Here is a 22075-nt window from a genome sequence, read left to right as displayed (position 1 = left end):
TTTTGCGCGGGTGTACGTATGCCTGCACTTTCATGCATGCTTGTGTATTGGGGGGTGTGAGATCACGTCTGTCTTTTGTGGGAATTTGACACAAGTAAAGGCTGTCATGAACTCAACAAATCAATTCCCTGCAGTGTCTTGCAGTGGCAGAACTAGGCTGAAAAATGCCAGCCTGCTTTCCACTGCAGGGTCTAACGGAGGGAGCCGGGGTTTATTTATTATTCATTTATCTCAATTCAACACACACACACACACACACACACACACACACAGTGTTGCATCTTCTTACTTGCAAAAAATGATTAACTGGGCTATGCAGCATATGAAATAAACAAATAATGCATGTATGTTGTGTTATTTCGTCGATCCAAGCAGTGGGTTTTTTTTTTTTTTTTTTGAAGGTTTGAGAGTAAGGTCAGATAGAGAACAGCCACATGCCTCGAGCAACTATCAGGATTCTGGATCTTGCTCAGGAGAACTCAATTTGGAAGTAACATTGCCTTGCTCAAGTGTGCCAGGGTCCTCCTGTGGAAAGTTAATACATGTTCAAGTGTCAAAACGTGTCCTCTGCGTGTCCTTCAAACCACGTCCATGCGAACCATGTCCTCTCTAAAGTCCAGAAATTTTTAACATTTCAACATTCACTAACTGAATGACTTATTTCTGTAAGATTAAATACAGTTTATAGACCCGATTGGCTGCTTCTGTCATAAAGTATGGAAAGTGACAAATATATCAATATCGATGTAGATGTTGGCCTATATGTTTTGTTTTTTTGTTTTTTTTAGAACATAATTCAATAAAAGATGCTTGCGGTAAATTAGTAATTAGTCAATTTGACTTGTGTTTTTTAAATATACAGTTATATATATGATTATTAAATTCCCAGTAAAGTTTCCTGTTTCAATGGACTGCTGTCAGTGTGGACAATAAACCGTGTCAAAAGGGTTTGATACGCACATCTAAGGGGTCACTGCGAAAAAAAAACCTGTGTTTATATGTAAAGAATATAAGCCAACATTTATCGATATCAGAATTTTTTTACTTCCTAATATTATTATCGGCCCCAAACAACCACTGCCAGTCAGGCTAGTTTGAATTCAATCTAAAAAGGTGTGATGAAGGTGAGAAATTATTTTGTCTCTCATGCCCTGAAACAATTACATGCTCAGGAGGAGTCGGCTGATGATCAGTCCCGTTATATGATTTTAATGATGTTACCCTCTCACTCGTTCCCTCCTATCCCCATCCTTTCACTATTTCTTAATTAAAGGAGTTAATTTGGTTGCCGGTCATCTGAACTGTCCTTAGGGTAACTAACCTCTGCCTGTGTCTCTCTGTCTGTCTACAGGTAATAAAAGCAGTTGAGGAGAGCTACAGGTTGCCTGGTCCTATGGACTGCCCTGAGGCCCTGTACCACCTAATGATGGACTGCTGGCAGCGAGAACGCAGCAACCGCCCCAAGTTCGATGAGATTGTTTGTCTACTAGACAAACTCATTCGCAACCCCAGCTCATTAAAAAAACTGGTCAACTCCTCGCACAGGTGGGAGGTCACACTGCTCTTCCAGACCCTCGAAGCCTGAATATAGAGTATCAATGAAAATCTGCTCCAAGAACTAAATCATTTTGGTTTCAAATAGAAACTAATGGCAGCCAAGAACCAACAATTATAGTGATGACCAGTATGAATGTGATCTGAATATCTTAATTTGAACAGTTTGTGGGACGCAATGAGATAATGTGACACCTACAGTACGATTTCTGAATCATAAACAGTCTTTAACAAGCATCATATTCGTCACATCAGTCAAGAGCAACACTGACAGAATGATGACAGGCTTTATACGAAATGGCTAATTCAATCTAACAAATATGTTGGTCCAATTTTCCGACCGTGTGAAGGTGTGACACCAGCCAGTAGTAAAACTCTACTAAAGGTAATATTAAAAAATTTTTCAAGAACAAATTATGTTGCCTTTATATAAAACTGTTACACTTTTACTGATACTTTGTGACAACCATTGAGTCTCTACAGTGCTGTGTGTTAAATCACCCATTCACTCTTAGGTAAATTAAACCCAGTACTCCCGGGATAATAGACTCATCATCGTCCAGATGAAATGTAAATAGAGTCTTTATTGAAGTCTTGTGAAGCTTCAGAATTAAATCAGGATGAACATAGTCTGTAATCTCCCAAAAACGAGCAGAGGAAAAAAGGAAAGCGGATCCATTTTCTTAAAATTAAGCATTAGTGCGAGTCAGATCCGGTGGGGTGTCCTTTGATTGTCGTCACATTCGAACATTCAATTAGCATTTCCCCACTATGTATATGCATTGCATTAGTGTATAATGGCATGAAATGGCTAAAAGTGCTGTGAAGCACACATCTATTCAGACACCTCATTTTCTTTGCGGAGATAATGAAATAACGTTAGATCTTTTTGGTTGGCTTCCTTTTTCTCTTCACTTGCACACATTCGAGCAGGAACACGCCTTATAAATCAACAGCGTATCTAACAGCCCTGCACTGACATGACAGTTGTCGAGATTAAAGGGACATCAACAATGTTCGTCCCTTTTTCCACACCACACTCCTGCTCCAGCTATAGTGTGGAGAATATTGTTAGCTAGCATGAACATTTCTGTTTGATAGCAAGCAGAGCTCCATTTGTTAGAAGAGTGAGCTGAATGATAAAGAGCTTGGAGTGGGCAGCTTTGTGTGATGGTGCATAACTAGCATGATGAAGCCTCACTGGTAACTGTCCGCACAGTGAAGTTCAGCTGTGAGCTCTATAATGTCTGTACACTGAATCCAGCTCCCTAATATTTATAACAACAATGTGAATCACATCCTTAAATCTACCCTGGCTAATTCTTGACACACTAGATAGTATTTAAAAGATTATCTGTTATCTTACCATTTCTTTTCATGCATTTCCATCCACATACTAGGGTTTCCAACCTGTTAGTGGAGCACGCCAGCGTAGAAGGGGCCTGCAGCACTCGAAGCCAGACCGTTGGAGAGTGGCTCGACTCTATCAAGATGGGGCGTTACACTGAACTCTTCATGGAAGGAGGTTACTCCTCACTGGAAACAGTGGCTCAGATGACATCAGAGTAAGGCCACTTACGAGCATAGCCTATAAACGTATTTGAGCATTAGAACATCTAGCCCTGCAGATAGGTTTAGTTGTATTCCTTCTGGTATTGAGATATTTGTCTCTTAAATTTCCACTGTGGTCCAATTTTACTGTTTTTTTTTTAGTATAAGAAGTCATGGACATTTTAACAAACTGTTGTGAGGGTCAGAGCAAAATGAGGATGCACGATGTTGAGCTTGAATGGAGATAGATATAGCCACAGAAAATCAGTATGGCATGCATGTATAATCCAGGGACCAGAAACTACCCTAACAGTTCATAAAAGCCGTTTTAATTGCTTCATTCAGGGTGTATGTAAAGAGCTCAGCTTTTTGATGATATTATATAATGATTGTCTAACTTGCAACAAAACTGTGTCCCCAACAGCAATGGAAACTGCACTGAAAAATGTCTAAAACATTGGAAATAAATCTTTCATTGAGGTTAATTAAGTAAATAGGCAAAAAAAGACACTTGTTTTTAAGAACTTGTATAGATTTCTCTGTTTTAGAAGACTGCCTTAAAAATAGTGGCCTGTTGTTTGTGTGCTGTTTTGCAGGGATTTGCGAAGAGTAGGAGTGAACTTGGCTGGACATCAGAAAAAAATTATCACTAGTATTCAGGAGATGAGAGTCCATATGAACAACACCAAATCTACTGTAAACATCTGATGCATATGTACAGGCACGCATGCACGCACTCATATACAAACACAACACACACAGAAGTATATGATATACACCTACATGCATACACACACACACACACACACACACACACACACACACACACCACACACACACACACACACACACACACACACACACAAATACAATATATGGACCTAGTATGTATTCAAAAGACTCTGTTGGACCTAGAGCGGCTTAGCACTTTCTGCGGACAAGGAAACCCAGTGTTCCAAGGATCTAAACTGGAGGATCCGCATTTTGCCGGTTCTTGTGTGTGGTGCTTGCTTGTGGTGTCAATGGGTACATTTGACATTGCAGCACTGAAACCAAACTGAACTGGACTGAGTGGTGCTACATGGAGGGACAATGGTGGTGAGCTAAACTGAACTTAAATGATGCTTTTCATTCAAATTAATTCCAACTGTGTGAAATGTGGGTATTCTTACATCCTTTGCACTGTTGGGATTCTCCCAGATCAAACCTGAAACATCGACCACAGATCGGGCCCTGAGAGCAACCATCACTTTTTGGCTGTTTCACAAATATGGGAGTTTCATACAGTGGGCTCAAACTGAACTTTTTCAACCTGCCTCAGGTGAGCTGAGCCCAGTGGATCTGAACAGTACTGGCTTTTTCCCTGGCAATTTTCTCTGGAAGTACAAGTTCCGTCAGGAGTCATTGAATTGAACATTATTCTCAGGCAGGGTAAACATATAATGGACCAAGAGCAAAACATGAATTCCTGTCAATCTTTGCTTTGCCATGTTGGTGCACTTTGGGTTTTCTTTTTCTGTCTCTGGCAGGACTTCATGCCACAAAACTGCAGCTACAATCCAGCTGCTCAACACTCAGACGGACCAGATTCATATTCAGTGTCATATACATCACTACCGTCCAGAGCAATGCAAGACAAAAGAGCAACCTTGGATGCTGAATTTTAAGATTGGGTCAAATTGAGCCTATAAAAGAAAAGCAAAAACATAAGAAGAGAGCATGACTAAATACAAGGCTTTAGCTGAATGTAAAACACTGCAAGAATGTGGCAATAGAACCATTCTGGTCCTTAAAACCAGCTTCTGAATGAAGCCACAGATTGTATAAGAAATTCAGCTTGCGATCTGCCACTTTTCCTCTGAAAATCTATAAGAATCTCCACTAAAATCTTAATGGTTTACTACAGAACTCACTCAGCTATCAACTCCAAAACTATGCAGATTCCGATTGAAAATTGCTTTATTAACTGGATACTTCACGCATGTTTTAGTCAAACGTTCACTCAGATTGCGGGGAACCTTTGCCTGGGTCTGTGCGACAGCAACACATTTTTAAATCACTTGCATAACTTCACTTCTTTAGAGACTCAACTGGAAGCTCAGACACTAACACATCTTTCACCCAAATTCTGATGAACCTTCACACGGGTTCTACTACGGACATTCAAAAGGAACAGTCACACATTTTCTAATGTCAAATCATGTTATGAAGCACTTCCATGTGCATTCCACTGGAACAATCCATGCAATGGAAATTCAACTTAAGAAAGTCTATGGAAGGTTCAGTCAACATTTGTTCGTTTAATAACAGAACTGTCACTTGGATTCTCATGGAACGGATCACACAGATTCTAACGGAACCTCAACAAGAATTCCAACGCAGCCTTCAGTCAGCCTTTAAGAGTGCACTCAAGATCTTCATCAAGCCTTCACTTATAACCGACGACCTTCAGGTACCGCAGAAAACCCTCAGCAATCTGTTCAGTTCACCATGCCACAGAGTATCTCTCACACGCATGTCTGCCACACCACAATAAACCTCACTCTTAATGGGACTGCTAAAAATAAGGAGGCAATATTGATCAACTTGATAATCAATTATTTATTTATACTTGTTAAAAAAAAAAAGCAAAAATTATGTGGACAGTTTGTGTTTTATCATAATACTCTCTCTTGGACTACTGAGCAGCTTTGCCTACATGTCTTTCATGTATATAATGTATTATATATTTAAAGCAGGGAGCATTGTTCTTCTGTCTACCATCATGTGGACAAGTTGGTATTGATCAAGCATCTCAGAGCAGTACACATTAGTAAATAGTAACTATTATTTAAAATCTGCTTTTCTGCTACTTGGGCCACTGTCAGGTGGGGGCAGCCAGCACATCTGTCCCCATGTAACAGTCCCCAAAAGGGTATGCAGAAAGAGCAAATACTCATCTTATGTTGTTGGTGATTGTGTTTCATTTCAAGTTTTGGTGCAAGATCTAGAAAATATTGTCAGTGGCCCGAAATGAGACCACAAGAAATGCTCTGCTGTCTCTAGAATTATATGAGAAGTATGCACAGGGACCGGTATATGAACTTCTGGTGTTTTGAATGGTTTAAGGGTATACAATGATGTCAATGATCAAGCCCTTGCTTTACTTCTTTTTGGTATGATATTTTACCCATTGCTACGCAGTGCTTTATTGCTAAAAAAAAAAAAAAAAACTTGACCCTTTTCACAGCTATGTTCACTGAAGCAGAAGCAAAGTTCTCAAAAAATATCTATCCTCTTTGCAGATGACATGCTAATATTTTTCTTGGTCAGAGTAGTGTTAGTGCTGGGGCGTAAAGGTGGAAATGAAATGAGATTGTAAAGGTAGGGGTTTTTTTTTCTAAGAGGTGGAATCACCTGACCGTATTACAAGCATAGAAAAGCACACAAGAAGAATGTACGATTTTTAAGGGGTATTTCACTTCTTTTTTTTTTTCTTTTTTTTTTTAAGAACGTATTTCGCTTTTAAACACTCTAAACACCCTTCAGAGTTCTAGATGAGTGAAAGGCCTCATTGGTGGTAGGAACCCATTTCACTTGTGGCATTTAGGCTTTTCCACCTGCTGTCAAGATTATGCTTCTTGACTGGTTTCTTGAAAGAATGCAGGTGGAGAATGACCACGGTTGATATTGGGTATGTGTTTCTAAGAGTTGAAACGTTCCACTGAGGTGAACGTTTGTGAGACGTCTGCATAGTCTCTTTAGTCTACATTTATCAATTTGGAGGAGTGGCTCCGGCTTGTACAGTAATATACTATATTGTAGTTTTATTGATGGGGAACAGTAGCCATTTAGTAACTTAAAATCTGTGGTTGTGTATCTTTTTTAAACCACGGTATATTTATTTTTAACTAAAGCAGTGTTCATTTATTATCTTCAAAAATGTAACCAACATTTTGGCAATGAAACTTTATGTAGACTATTGCGGCTATGCAGATTTTTAGTTCAGTGGGGGAGAGCATCAGTAATATGGTGCGCAGTATAAGGCATGTACAGCAAAAGTAACTGTGTTGGGTGCTTTTAATTTACCACCCAGCATGTTTTCAATTAAAATGTCCTCAGTCATATGATTACTATGAACATTTTATGAACTTTCACCGTGTTTTGATCCTTCCTAAATTGCATGTTATTGGCTTTTTACAACCACCGTTTTCAGCTTCATTTCCAACCTAAAACCTATGCCTGGGGCATGAACAATTGGTGAATAGTACACCCTTATAAGTGCCTCTCATCTTTTGAGCACCGTTATTTCCTCCCCTGCCAAAATGCTATGCCCCAGTTGTGCCCCAACTTACTATATATTTACTCTTTGCCAACAATGTCTACAGGCAATAAGAAGAATGTCGGACAATGTGTATGTTGGAACTAATTTAATTTGCACTTTATGAGAAATCTGTTGCCCTTTTGTTTAACTAAAATGTCTATAAGTGACTGACATTTTAGTGTCAAAGTTTTTCTTTGCTATATAATTACTACTGTGTTCCCTGATACTAATTATAGCACTTCATATTGTCAATGCTTCCCGTGGTGTAAAATTTGACAGTTAAGCACAAAGCATTGGTAAACTTTTTTTTAAAACAAATCAAAGCTACGTGAGAATCATTGATGTAGAGCACCATTTTATTGTGTATGGCACAACGATACACCTTCTGAAAGTAAGCACAGGGTTTGACAGACATCTTTTAGGACAGTGAGTGAATGATAGGATTTTTTTTAATTTATTTTTTTAAAGAGGTCAATTGCATTAGCCCTTGATGTCAACAAACTTCAGCCAGGCAATTTGTCTAAGAGTGTTAGTGGCATTTTAGCATTAACACTGTCGAGTACAAAAGTATGAGAACTGGTATTGATTTGTTGAAACAATAAATCCACAGTTGATGGGTGTTGCTGTGCAAAATATCTTCAATAATTCAAATGATTTATTTTCAGCACTTTTGCAAAGGCATGATTTGATCTAGGCAAGTCTCATTTAGCAGGAAGAAAGACAGAAAGTACAGCTCACCAGCAATGACGAAATATTTACTGATGTGTTGTTGCTCTAAAATGACTGTCAGCTCGAGCTGCATCAGCCACATAAAGTTTATGCAGGAGCCAGATTCCTAGTGTCAAATTAAATTCCATAACACACATTTGGTGAAACATCTGAATCAACAACTTTGTTGTTTAAAATGGCGTTTCAGAGGAGGCAATCTAATTTATTCACATTGATATACACAAACAGAAGAAGTTCTTCTATTCGTACACATTAGGGTTTGTTGGAACTGGTTTTATAATAAAAGTGCTGCACAAACCATAAAATACAAGGTTTGACTGAATTCTAGCAAATGTACAAAAGCAATACCCAAGACCTGACGTTATTAGCAAAAATTGCATATGCATACACAAATGCATGGGAATATAACAACAATAATAAGGTTGCACTAACATCTGAAGGGTTTTAGGACATGTGAACATCATGAAAATACAGGTTTGGGTGTCTCTGAAAACCTCATAAATATAGAAAAGGGATTGGAGTGTATCTGGGTTTGGGGTTCTGGTAGTAATAGTTCTCCTTTTACTACTGACTGTGTACAACTGTGTACGACTCATTATGGTCATTAGGATGTTTGGAACAAGCTTGAACTGATTTCAACTCTTTAGCAGGCATCTTCATCATAACAACAGCTACTGAGGCATGTAGGTATTCTAGCATTTTGTGCCATATAATATACTTCATTGTGGGGGGGGAATGTCTCTTAAAAGCTACTGTGGGTTGAAACATTTAGAAGGTTAATCAGATACTCCCATGTTTAAGTAACATTGTGATTTTTTGTTAAAAAGAAGCTTTTAAAAGGAAATTTGCAGTGGGAAAAAAAAATACTTCCCCGCCCACTTCGCAACTGTATAGTTAACTTCTCAGGAAGTGGGAAAAAGGTACATTGATTGGGTTATCATTCAACATCTGGTCTTAGGGAGAAATGTGCAGCTTTCACTCAGTGTTAACATACAAAAACAGGTATGCAGTTGAGGTTTTCCCCAGGTCAAAGACAATAATTCTGTTTTCAATAGCTCACACATACGGTTTTAAACAACTGAATAATTGTTTTGTGATTCATTGAAAGCACAGTAAAAATACTTAGCTATTGATGTGCTATTGGTTTGTCTTTGAGACTGTCATGTATTATGTTTGTGTTGATGTTTTTGTAGTGTGTTATCAAATTCTATATTTTTGTAATAAAACTTGGAAGAAAATCAACTCTTGATGTCACTCATTGTCTGATAACCAAATTGCCAGTACATGACACAACACATTCGCAGATAGGGTTTCAATAAATGCGGCTTTATATATTACCAACATTTATGATGACCCCACAGGAAAAAAAATCTGTGCTGTCGTATTCTACTGGTTGAAGAAAGAATTTCAGAATACTCTGAATTAGCCCAATTCAGCCACCCTTATGGTGTAGCGCGAGACTGATTCTGAAACGATGCTTTTTTTCAATAGCAATTTCAACAAAAAGAAGAATTCCCTTACACAATATGGTCAAATTTTAAAACCAGTGACCTTTCTAATTGTAGCAGCAATGAATGTAACATATTCAAAATAGTAATTAAATGTTTTATTGAAACACCTGCGTGCATTCTTGCTTCTTAACTTCATTGCTGTTCGGTTAACAGAACGAACTACAGGCTGTAAACTTTATTGCAATATACTTTGTTAGAATTTGTGATGGGTTTTTGCCTGTGTTCATAGCTCTTGTTGGTTTCTGTGTAATGAGCTACTTCACACGGACAATGTAATTACTCAAAGATGTTCCCCAGCAATGCAATTAGACAAGGTTTATTGGTTGAGATACCAACTGTCAGAGTAACAAGGAAGCTAGTTACCAGTTTTTCCTCTTTATTTAGATGGAGACTGTGGGGTATAGAAACAGGTGGATAAAAGAACACATCGAGGATGTGGGGAGAGAATCAAACACTGCCCAAGTAAAGATAGGTATACTAAATAACACGGATCCTGTGTTTGTGCTATTTGGTAAAACTCATCGTCAGTGGTGCATCGTGGCCGACAACACAATCCAGCAAAGTACAGTTCATTGCTGGGTTATGGTGATAATGATCATGTGCTGTGGGGGTGCTATAAAATGCACGATATTTTAAAACCCGATGATGCAAGTCCTGGAAATAATGTGTCTGTCAGATGCAGTGAAATTAGCTGCTGATGTCAGCAGCTCGTGTTATTGTGTGATTGCTCTCATACAAAACAGCCAATAATGTGAAAACCTCGCTCACAATTAAAACAGTGAACATAGTATAAAACGGTGTATCTGAGTTTGTGAGAATACTTTAAACATCTATTAAAGAAACCATTACTACTGTAAAAAGTTCATATTTTCTGCAAATGTGTTGGTAAGCCTTTGTTTACGAGACAGTTCAGAAGATGTATTTCTTAATCCCTTTAAGGCAGTTTGTAAAATAGAAAAATAAATTGCTTAATCTCCTTTACATAAAACATCTGTAATTCAAACATCCATTTATGATTTCTGTGATAACCTTGAATCATGTGTGAAGGTGATGCTCAGTTCTTGCAGCGTTACAGTATTTTATATGTAAATATCAGCACTGAATTGTTGTGTATATGTGTGTGTTATGTCAAATCAAACCTGGCTGATCTCTGGGGGAAATCCACTGCCTGCATGGCTCAAGGTGATTATTACACACACACACACACACACACACACACACACACACACACACACACACACAGACACACACACACACAGAGACACACACACAGCGTATGAAGGTGAAATTAGCCATCACACCATCAGCATGCCTATTACCAAAACCTCTGTATCAGCGGCTTGAAGAAAAGAGCTGCAGGGTGGTGTGTGTGTGTGTGTGTGTGTGTGTGTGTGTGTGTGTGTGTGTGTGTGTGTGTGTGTGTGTGTGTGTGTGTGTGTGTGTGTGTGTGTGTGTGTATTCCCACTGGTGCTGACTGGGATTGTTCTTGGATGAATGGACGGGTTTCTGGCTTTGGGCTAGCCCGGCTGTCTCACTGCATGTATGCCTGTCCACCTATACCTTCCTACCTTCCTGTCTGCCCGTCTCCATTTTGACCGGCTCAGTCTGCCTGACTACTAACATGCCTGTACATCCACATATCTGCATGACATTTATTTTGTGACTCTATTATGTCTTCCTATCTGTCTTTCTCTTTGCCTTTCCATTTTTTTTTTTTCATCCCAGTCTGCCGCTCCTTACTGTTTTGCTGTCTATTAGTCTATCACTGTGTCAGTTTAAAGTCAGGTATCCCAGGGCACGATAAAGTAATTTTCTCTTGAAGAGGTGTCTGTGGTCGAGGCGTCCCGAGGGTCATTTGAAAATCATTGCAGAGATGCCTCTTTAATCATTATGAATGACCTTCAGGAGAACCTTAGCTGTCAGTTTAGGTGGGATTGTGTGGGTGTCTGCGAATCTATGGGTGTCTGTATGAAGGAATGCCGGCATGTCTGTGGGTATAAGCAGTCATTTATCTGTCTAGTTGTACACTCTGTGCCTGTTTCTGTGTAAGATGTTTAATTTAGTGGTGATCGTCATCACATTTTGTGCAATTTGTTTAAAGAAAAAAGTTACAGTGGGGGTTGGTGTTTAAAATGGCAGTTCTATTTTGAAGCCAGCGAGACGTAGCCTTTTTAAAATGCCAAAACACGAGGGTAAATTATAGGGGAAAGCTTTAGGTTCACACTTTTATTGGTTTTTCCAAGAGGAAATCATCTTCAGAACTGAAACAATAGTTATTGTGTGGGTTGCATTGTATGAAAGCCCATTTGAACAAATATCTTGCATTAAAAATCTACACCAGTGAGATGCAATGTTCTTTCCATTTTTAAATCACTTTGTCAGAACATTTTAATGTATACATTTTATATCCACAAACATGTCAGTATGTTGAGATCTACGTGTAGCTTCAAATTAAAATCCCCGCTGTGTTTACACAGTATTTACATAGTATAGTCACTGAAGCATGTAATCAGTTGATGGAGAAAACGAAACACGTTTCTGGAGTCTGATCTGGAGTCTCTTGCCAACTGTCAGTATTATGAAGAGTCCCAGTTTGGGCAGGTTTTAAATAAAGGATGTTGTCATTGATGTTCAATTTTTTGCTTTTAAAATGTGTTAAGAAAACTGATTCCCCTGCTATCATCTGTTTTTTCCTCCCTGTCGCGGCCTCCTCGTTGTCAAAAAATAGAATTTTTATAACCACTTTTCAAGGCAGATAGGAGCCCAAGGTGCACACGGACAGATAAAGCTGCTCTCCCCCGTGTCGCAGACACCCTCAACACCCATTAAACTGTTACTGGAGGTCTGACCCGGACCAAATAAGCTGCTGGTAAATAGCCTTATCCATTCTGCTACTGATCCGAGAAGCCTGCCATGAGAGGGCTGTGTGATGTCAAGTGGCTGGCAAGGACACACATTTTACACGCACACGCACAAACCTCGCCAGCAGTAGCAGCCTGGCAGGTCTTTGTGTAGCAGTGGAGATAATTCAAAACACACACACACACACACACACACACACACACAGGACTCTCTCTCTCTCTCTCGCTCTCTCTCGCTCTCTCTCTCGCCCACCGTATCTGTCTCCTTCATACAAAGGCAGCCACGGGGACGTATTTGTCACTTGCCCAGATGTTTTTCCAAGGTCCTTTATTCAAAGCAGTCAATCATCAGTGCAGAAATGTCCCTAATGTGAAGTCCCTTTGGTGTAATGTCTCTGTGTGTGTTCGAGTTTTGTGTATGTGCACCCGCGTGTGTGTGTGTGTGGAAGGTCAGTCAAGGTGAGACGAAAGTGCAGTTAACCTGAGACACAGGGAGGTAATATATTAATAACTACAACACCTTGCACACACAGCGCTCCACAACACATACAGCAGCTATTTCTCTGGTCTAATGAGGTCTGTCACTCTGACACACTCAGAATTGAATTGACTCAGCCGGGCACACACACACTTTCCTCTGTGTTTTTTGCTCAAATCTCTTGTATGCACACAATACTATTTCAATTTTGAAGGGGCCGCAGTGACTTAATAAAAATGCATGTGCTGAAATGCAAAGAATCTTTTTAATTATCATTGATAATTTGTCAAAAACTTACAAAAAAAAAAAAGAATCACCACTATCTACATTTACAATTATTGCTTACTGTTCCAAAAAGTAGTATACAGATGCTTTATGTTTTTGACAATCATTTCTACAAACTACTAAAATGACTATGAAGCAGATTAAATTGTGTTTTGATGATATATTTTTTTCGAAGATTCAGAATGTTAATTGTGTGCAAAATACATGACTTTTGAATGAAATGTAATGAAAAGTAATATGTGCAGTGTATAATATGTAATTGTCCTGTTTCATGATCCAGTCTGTCATTGCAGCCCGTTCTCACTCTTAAAGCAACAAATACTGCTGGTTTATCAAAGTCGTTGGCATCAGAGAGATGCACACAGGGACCCCCTTGGCGTCGGCACCGTGACCACCCACGTCGAAAAAGAAGTAGGTCATGTGATGAAGTAGAAAGAGTGACTCTATATCGGAAGGAGGTCGGGAGTGGTTGGATGAAATACACACAGGACTTTTACCCATGGAGACCGGTGTTTGAGTCTGACAGAAAGCAAAATTCACCCTGGATTTCTTGCCTACACAATGTGACACATGTAACTAAGCTAACATAAGTAAAGGAACTTGCGTAAAGGAATTTACGTGAAAGAATGGGCATTTCAAGCAAAATTACTACTCGAAAATCGCTCTGAACTATTTGCTTAAAAATCAACAATTCGATTAATGGCAGTTGGCAGACAGCTTTTAGGTACATTATTGCCTCCTTCTGATGGGAGTAACACATTACAACAAGTTGTCAATAAAAGCTGTGGGGAAAAAATATATATATATATAAACATATGGAGATATAGATATATATCTATATCTATTTAAATACATATAGATATATATATATAGATATTATAGATATCTATATCTATTTTTATCTATATATATCTGTATATATATATATATATATAGAATACTATATACAGTGGGTACGGAAAGTATTCAGACCCCTTTAAATGTTTCACTTTGTTTCATTGCAGCCATTTGCTAAAATCAAAAAAGTTCATTTTATTTCTCATTAATGTACACTCAGCACCCCATCTTGACAGAAAAAAACAGAAATGTAGAAATTTGTGCAAATTTATTAAAAAAGAAAAACTGAAATATCACATGGTCATAAGTAGTCAGACCCTTTGCTCAGTATTGAGTAGAAGCACCCTTTTGAGCTAGTACAGCCATGAGTCTTCTTGGGAATGATGCAACAAGCTTTTCACACCTGGATTTGGGGATCCTCTGCCATTCTTCCTTGCAGATCCTCTCCAGTTCCGTCAGGTTGGATGGTGAACGTTGGTGGACAGCCATTTTCAGGTGTCTCCACAGATGCTCAATTGGGTTTAGGTCAGGGCTCTGGCTGGGCCAGTCAAGAATGGTCACAGAGTTGTTCCGAAGCCACTCCTTTGTTATTTTAGCTGTGTGCTTAGGGTCATTGTCTTGTTGGAAGGTGAACCTTCGGCCCAGTCTGAGGTCCAGAGCACTCTGGAAGAGGTTTTCTTCCAGGATATCTCTGTACTTGGCCGCATTCATCTTTCCTTCAATTGCAACCAGTCGTCCTGTCCCTGCAGCTGAAAAACACCCCCATAGCATGATGCTGCCACCACCATGTTTCACTGTTGGGATTGTATTGGGCAGGTGATGAGCAGTGTCTGGTTTTCTCCACACATACCGCTTAGAATTAACGCCAAAAAGTTCAATCTTGGTCTCATCAGACCAGAGAATCTTATTTCTCATAGTCTGGGAGTCCTTCATGTGTTTTTTGGCAAACTCTATGCGGGCTTTCATATGTCTTGCACTGAGGAGAGGCTTCCGTCGGGCCACTCTGCCATAAAGCCCCGACTGGTGGAGGGCTGCAGTGATAGTTGACTTTGTGGAACTTTCTCCCATCTCCCTACTGCATCTCTGGAGCTCAGCCACAGTGATCTTTGGGTTCTTCTTTACCTCTCTCACCAAGGCTCTTCTCCCACGATTGCTCAGTTTGGCTGGACGGCCAGGTCTAGGAAGAGTTCTGGTCGTCCCAAACTTCTTCCATTTAAGGATTATGGAGGCCACTGTGCTCTTAGGAACCTTGAGTGCTGCAGAAATGATTTTGTAACCGTGGCCAGATCTGTGCCTTGCCACAATTCTGTCTCTGAGCTCCTTGGACAGTTCCTTCGACCTCATGATTCTCATTTGCTCTGACATGCACTGTGAGCTGTAAGGTCTTATATGGACAGGTGTGTGCCTTTCCTAATCAAGTCCAATCAGTTTAATTAAACACAGTTGGACTCCAATGAAGGAGTAGAACCATCTCAAGGAGGATCAGAAGAAATGGACAGCATGTGAGTTAAATATGAGTGTCACAGCAAAGGGTCTGAATACTTATGACCATGTGATATTTCAGTTTTTCTTTTTTAATAAATTTGCACAAATTTCTACATTTCTGTTTTTTTCTGTCAAGATGGGGTGCTGAGTGTACATTAATGAGAAATAAAATGAACTTTTTTGATTTTAGCAAATGGCTGCAATGAAACAGTGAAAAATTTAAAGGGGTCTGAATACTTTCCGTACCCACTGTATATAGATATATATATATATATATATAGATATAGATATTGTATCTCCGAGATGCCACAGCATTTGATATTGTGCTAATTTGTCAACCAGGAACACAAACCTACTGTTCTTTAAATCGGGTTTTCACAACCTCGTCTCATTTTTGACTTCGTATTTTGGTTCCTATAAATTATATTTATATAGACACAGCTCCAAGAAATGTATGATATTTTCTAAAAAAAAAATATATTGAAAAAAAATGATCTAAATTTGAATACTATGAAAAGAAAACTGCCACAATACTGTTTGCATGTGCAAATGATTTAATGTCGTATGAAGTGCATAGACTTCATCCTGTGAGCAAATCAAATATAAACCAAACAAAATGTATTCTTGGTTGGAACATTTCTAAGTGAGAGAGCTGTATGACTATGGTATACTACTGTGCATGAAATGATCAACAGGAGCAGCAAAATCCAAGAATAAACGTGAAAAGGATTGGAACAATTCCATATGAAAGTGTGTATGGTGTATACTGCTACATTTGGAGGTTGTTAGCCCCCTCAACCTTGCTCTATAATGAAGAGGTGCTGCCTGCCCACTGAGCTGTCTCGTCTGATAATTATTTTGACATTACCCGCTGAGAGCTGGAAGGGAATTACCTCCACATTGTCTGCTTGCCATACATCCTCCATAATCAGCCTTGCCATGCACGGAGGAATTTGCAGATGCACGGTGTGTGAGCACAAAATGTTTGTCGGGGTCATCATGTTATAAATGGACCACAGTCACTTTACTTTTTTTGCCGAAATAAAGGTGCATTAATTTAAAATATTGTATCTACAGGCATTGTTTAAAAGGGTGTTTGAAAGGTGTGTGTATGCCAATACTTTGACAGTTTCTGCTGCCACTATCCACTGGGCTAATAACCTAAGTTAGCCCAGCACAGCCCAGTTCAGAAACGTCCCTTCCTGTTTGTAATCGGGAATGTGACGGCCAAGAATATGTAATTTCAAAAGTCACCTCCCAACACTGCCAACATGACAATGTACAAGTTTCTCGCCCGCGACAACACAATCGTTGCTCCCCACCACCACTACTCACTGGATTTGGTTCCCTGCGACTTCTTTCTGTTTCCCAAAATGAAGCTTGAGCTGAAGGGTTGCCGTTTTAACACAGGTCTAGTGCAAATCACAGATGGACCTGACGTGCTCACAGAGCGGGACTTCCAGGGAGTGGTTCTAAGCATGATATGAGTGCTGGGAGCAGTTAAACACTGTACAAAGAGACTAATTGTAAATGGATGGCAGCCAGATTTAAGACCCGTGTCGTTTTTAGGCTTTATAGGTGCAGTCTAAACTTTTAGATTTTCTAAGGATTGGCATTTCAAGCAAAAATCAAAACTATTTGGCTATAACCTCCTCACCCCGCACATACACACACGTAAAGAGGAGGAGAGACTCAACTGTGCAGTGAAATCAGTCTCAACGAATTCCATCCAGCTTCTAAAACCCTCACTTTGTATGAAACTGATTAGAAGCATGACCTTAGCTTCACCTTTGAAGCTAAGGCATGTTATTGGCACTGCACGTCCAACATCAAACTCACTTCGTCTGCCCATTAATTGTTGATCTGACTATTTGCTCGGTGCTTCACTCTCATGATTGTGCACAGCTGTGATAGACTGTCGATCTGCTACCTTTACCTACAGAGTTTGCATGCGAGTTGTTCCACAAAGAAAGTTTTTGCGGCTGTAGTCGTCTTTGCATGTTTCTGCTGTTGGCACCGCGGCACCGCACAGTTTTACCAGCAAAGCGCCGAAGCCTGGTAGCAACGTGTTCTTCTGCTGCTTATGTTGTCTAATGTCGGCTGGCAGACAGCTTACAGGTGCATTATCGTCACCTTCACACATTACAAGCAGGCAACAGTCAAAACAGGGAAAATAAGGAAGAATGATAGTCGCCTACATAATTAGATTTTTAATATTTTTGAATATTCAAAAATCATGACCCAAACCTATTGATCGCACCTCAAGAAAGAATTTGATAAAAATGGACAAACACCTTGGCTGGATGTTTGATTCGAGACGTTTCTGCTCTTCATAATCACTACAACACCGCTGCTTTCACGTGTGGAGACATTGCTATGCTTATTAACCTTGTAGTTTTGCTCAGTTATCACCACATTATCCTCTTAATCCACAGAAACACACAGTCAAAGCGTCCTGAGGGAGAGCAAGCCCAGATGTCTCAGTTTGACCAAGTCACAACAATTTCAGTAATCTATTGATCATGTGGGAGATTGAGATCTCTATAAATGAGTTGAATTGATTTAATTTATTTTAGTTTAGATCAGTGAAATTAGATGCGTTTGAGAGTAATTGGGTTCATGTCTGCTCATTACAATGAGTTCAATGTAATTTTGTTCAATTGAAATCCAATCAGCAGATAACGAAATGTTTTGATTGCTGGTACAAAAGATGATCAGGCTCAAATATACGAGTTCAATCAGAGTTCTTCAACTCACAGCAGAGCACAAATAATGGAAGAGAGCGGCTGTACTTTTATATATATATATATATATATATATATATATATATATATATATATATATATGAAAATGATGCAGTTTCCCAGTAATATTACAAAAACCAGAACCACCACTTTTTGTAGTACACGATATGAAAATGTGAGGTTTTCCTCATATGTACAAACGGGAGTTAATAGCTGTAAAAGTGTCCTGGTGTCTGTGAAAAACAACCCATCCATCTTAATATGGCCTGTGCTTAGCATAGACACCCTAATGACTACAATGCATCACCGGGATATTATATTTCAATAAAAAGTGCATGTGTGTGCGCCTGCTATTTCAGTATACGGCAGCGTTTCTGTTTCTCTCTGTGTCACTTGCGCAGTTGCTAATTTCACATAAATTACGTGCGACGCATCGTATATGTCGAATGAATTGTCTCAGTTAAAGTCCGTCTCCTTCATGCCTAGACAGTGAATTTGAACAGTGCGGCATGTTCACAGCACATTAATTGCCAGTGCACTGAGAAGTGTGACAGCGAGTCTTATGTGGCAAATGAAAAATGAATAAGTAGATAAGGTAAGGCATACTAAGTGTTCCACTTAAGCAGCTGAGGCTGAGGTTTGTGCTTCATCTCATACGTCGAGCCAGCAGGAATGAAGAACAGAATTCGGACCGGACCTAATTTTAAATAAACAGATAAACTAAGAATACACAAACATATTTTGTTTAAGCTTGTTCATTGCTGTTGTTAAAATATTGCTTTTCTACATATCAATGCTTTTTGAACAGGTAGTTTGACAAAGCACACTACTTATCAGCTTTTTACCGACTAAGGTTTCGGTGACAAGAGTGGCTGTCGTCGACCCGAATAAAGTGTTATCTTTCATTTCAGCTGGCTCAGTCTCAAGCGTGAACCAGCCGTGTCGGTCAAACACCGACACGGAGAGCCGAGGACAGAGGGGAGAGGCTGCAGCACCACTAACGCCAGTCGTCTGCTTCAAGTGGAGGAAAAGCACATCGTTTGTGTTCATTGTGATTATGATGTACAAATTGAAACATCTGCTGTGGCGTTCATCATTTAACAGCAGCACTGGGCTGCCATCTAAAGCATACAGGGGAAACACTGTCCGTGTACCCAGGGCTACATCTGATTGGTCAAAAGTTTGCATAACGAGTGTGAATACATGGCAAGTGCAAATCTTTTTTTATTCTTATTAATCACATTCAGGCAGATTTCTCTGATGTGTTTATTGCACATGTTGATATCAGTCTCAATGAAAGTACTGTAAGACCTATCAGTCAGCATACTTTCTTTTTTTTCGAGCCAAACAGTGTGACTCTGGCCTGACTACTCGAGCTCAATTTATTTAGTCAAGTTTTTCTTATTCTACAGGTTTTCCCCAACCATAATAACGCTTAGGTTAAGCACCTGTGTGTTTTTTCACCGCACCTAAGCCACTGCAATGTCACTATGGTGTTTGTTTTACTACTGTTTGGTAATTACTATTTTTATGGCAGACAGTGGATTTTTAAATAAATATTGTAATAATAAGAATAATCATGAAAACAGTTTTTAGTCAAATAACTGCCCATCACCCACCAGCACTTAAGCCCTGCAGAAACCCAAGGAAAACCTTGTTCTCGTTACCAAAACATAACCAAATATGTTAACTTTATCTAAAAAAAAAAGTCTCCATTTTCCTCAAACAGATACGGTAAGGAAAAAAAAAAAAAAAAGTTAACTGAGCATTTTGCAGATACGTTGCTGCTGGTAAAAAATTACCAAAAAAACTATCATGTGAATATAAATCTCAGATAAATGGTGGCTCAGTTTGACCTTCATTCCACCAGTGCTCACTACAGTGCGTAATAAGTCATTATTAAGTCATGTTTCTAAAATGACTATCGATTTTCTCCCGCGGCGAGTGCTAGCTGCCAAGGGCCACAACAAAATGCACAAATAGAGATATGAGTGAAGTTTCTATGAGGACAATCCCTGCAGACGATTAGTTACCATCCTCAGCTGCTGATGAATCTCTCAGTGCTGTGCTTTGATCACTTTGCGCTTTTCCCTTAGCGGTTCCCAAGAGGTATTTTCTTCTTATTTTGAAGTTGTCCTTGGCAGAAAAATCAATGACTGTTAGGATTACTTTGAATGGATGAAATTGTCTGAATGGATAAGGAATGAATAGATGAATGATGTATGAGCTTAAGACGAGTACATGATTCCAGAGCACACAATTCAAATGTCTTTCTGCTTTTTAACAACTGTCTGCAATAGAAGAAAAGGACTTTTGAGACTGCTTGACCTCGTTCGGTGCAGTGGCTGATTCAATCTCATGTTGTTGCATTTTACTGCAGTCAAACTCTAAATCCAGTTATTTTTTTTTAAAAAAAACATGTGCATGTGCGTGTTATGTGAACCCATTTTGCTCTGAAAAGTGTATGTCGTAATACATTTAAGTCCATTAAATGCCTGGGAATGAAACAGAATCCGAAAGAGGAGACACACTCGTGCATCTGCATCCACACACACAGACACGCACGCACGCACACGCGCACGCACACACACACACACACACACACACACACACACACACACACACACACACACACACAGCGCTGTATGTCTCTGATAGCTTCTATTATCTAGGTCTCCCTCCTGGCTGCACATCAAACATGGATGAGCTCCAACCATAAAAGGCTCCATTTTCCTTTGATTTATACAAGGAATAAAAATCGGAAAGGTGAAAAGTCCAAACCATGCATATTTTATCAGCTCACTGACACCAAAGGCAAGACGGAACAAATTTTAACACAGAGCAAAACTTAAAATAGACCATGATAGGACCAAACACAGGAAGTGCAACACCGAACCTCCTGACCTCACCGGCCAATGGCTCCTAACCCGATCCTGTAGACACAAACACTGGTCTAGAGCAGCACAAACACATACAAGTTAACCATTTCACAAGAACACCTGACTGGACTTGATTCAATTATTCTATTTATGGTGAACTACTTATAATTCTCTTTCATGAAGAATGCAACCATGGTCTCTTTTGGCTTTTAAAACAGGGGTTGGGAGCACCTGAAGTTAAAGACTGGATTGCAATGTAAACATATTCTACATTCAGTCCCAAATTTTTCTGGACACCACAGAGATGGCGTGCACAGATACCCCGGGCCCCCGTTTCTGTTTGATCCTTTGGGTAAACTCTCCAGAATCCTGCCGAAAACAAACTCCATACAAGACAATATTTGCAGACACATCCACCATACCTTTCCTTTTGTTAGTTCATCCCCAATTCTATCTATCTACAACCTCCCCCATTGCAAGCTTGCCTCTGCACTAAATGTCTACTCTATTTCTATCCATAAATTGCTCCATACGTAGCTCTGCTCCCATTTCCCTCTCTCCCTTCCTCCCCTCATCCTTCCTTCCTGTCCCCTCTCGTTCCCACTCCCCATTTTCTCCCCTTCCCCTTCTTCTCCATCATCCATCCTGTCTGAATAATGCAGTGGCCACGCAGCTGCACCGCCATTGTCCCCTCTTCAATGTTAATGCTGTGTCCTTGTCACAATTATTGGGTCACTATCATCCATCAGAGCTAATCATTGTCATACAGATACGGACAAACAAAACACATTACGGAGAACAAAGGCTTACGCATGTAGAGAACGAAGACGGGCACGGAGCAAAGACCCATGTTGTGCT

General features: G+C 39.6%; 1 protein-coding gene across 1 annotated transcript in view; it reads left to right on the top strand.

Moving 5' to 3' along the window:
* Positions 1-9379, top strand: part of LOC138206037 (ephrin type-A receptor 5) — a 70294-nt gene extending 60915 nt beyond the window's left edge. The window contains exons 17-19 of the mRNA XM_069162488.1: positions 1352-1545; positions 2955-3119; positions 3702-9379. Of these exons, the coding sequence (XP_069018589.1) occupies positions 1352-1545; positions 2955-3119; positions 3702-3813 (471 nt within the window). The 3' untranslated portion in view covers positions 3814-9379. The remainder of the gene's footprint in view (positions 1-1351; positions 1546-2954; positions 3120-3701) is intronic.
* Positions 9380-22075: the final 12696 nt, after the last annotated feature.

Source organism: Embiotoca jacksoni, unplaced genomic scaffold (assembly GCF_022577435.1).
Source record: "Embiotoca jacksoni isolate LCO1_2020_lvr unplaced genomic scaffold, fEmbJac1.0.p SCAF_10, whole genome shotgun sequence".
Taxonomy (NCBI): domain Eukaryota; kingdom Metazoa; phylum Chordata; class Actinopteri; family Embiotocidae; genus Embiotoca; species Embiotoca jacksoni.
Note: the sequence above shows the minus strand (reverse complement) of the source record. Positions and strands in the feature narration are given on the sequence as shown.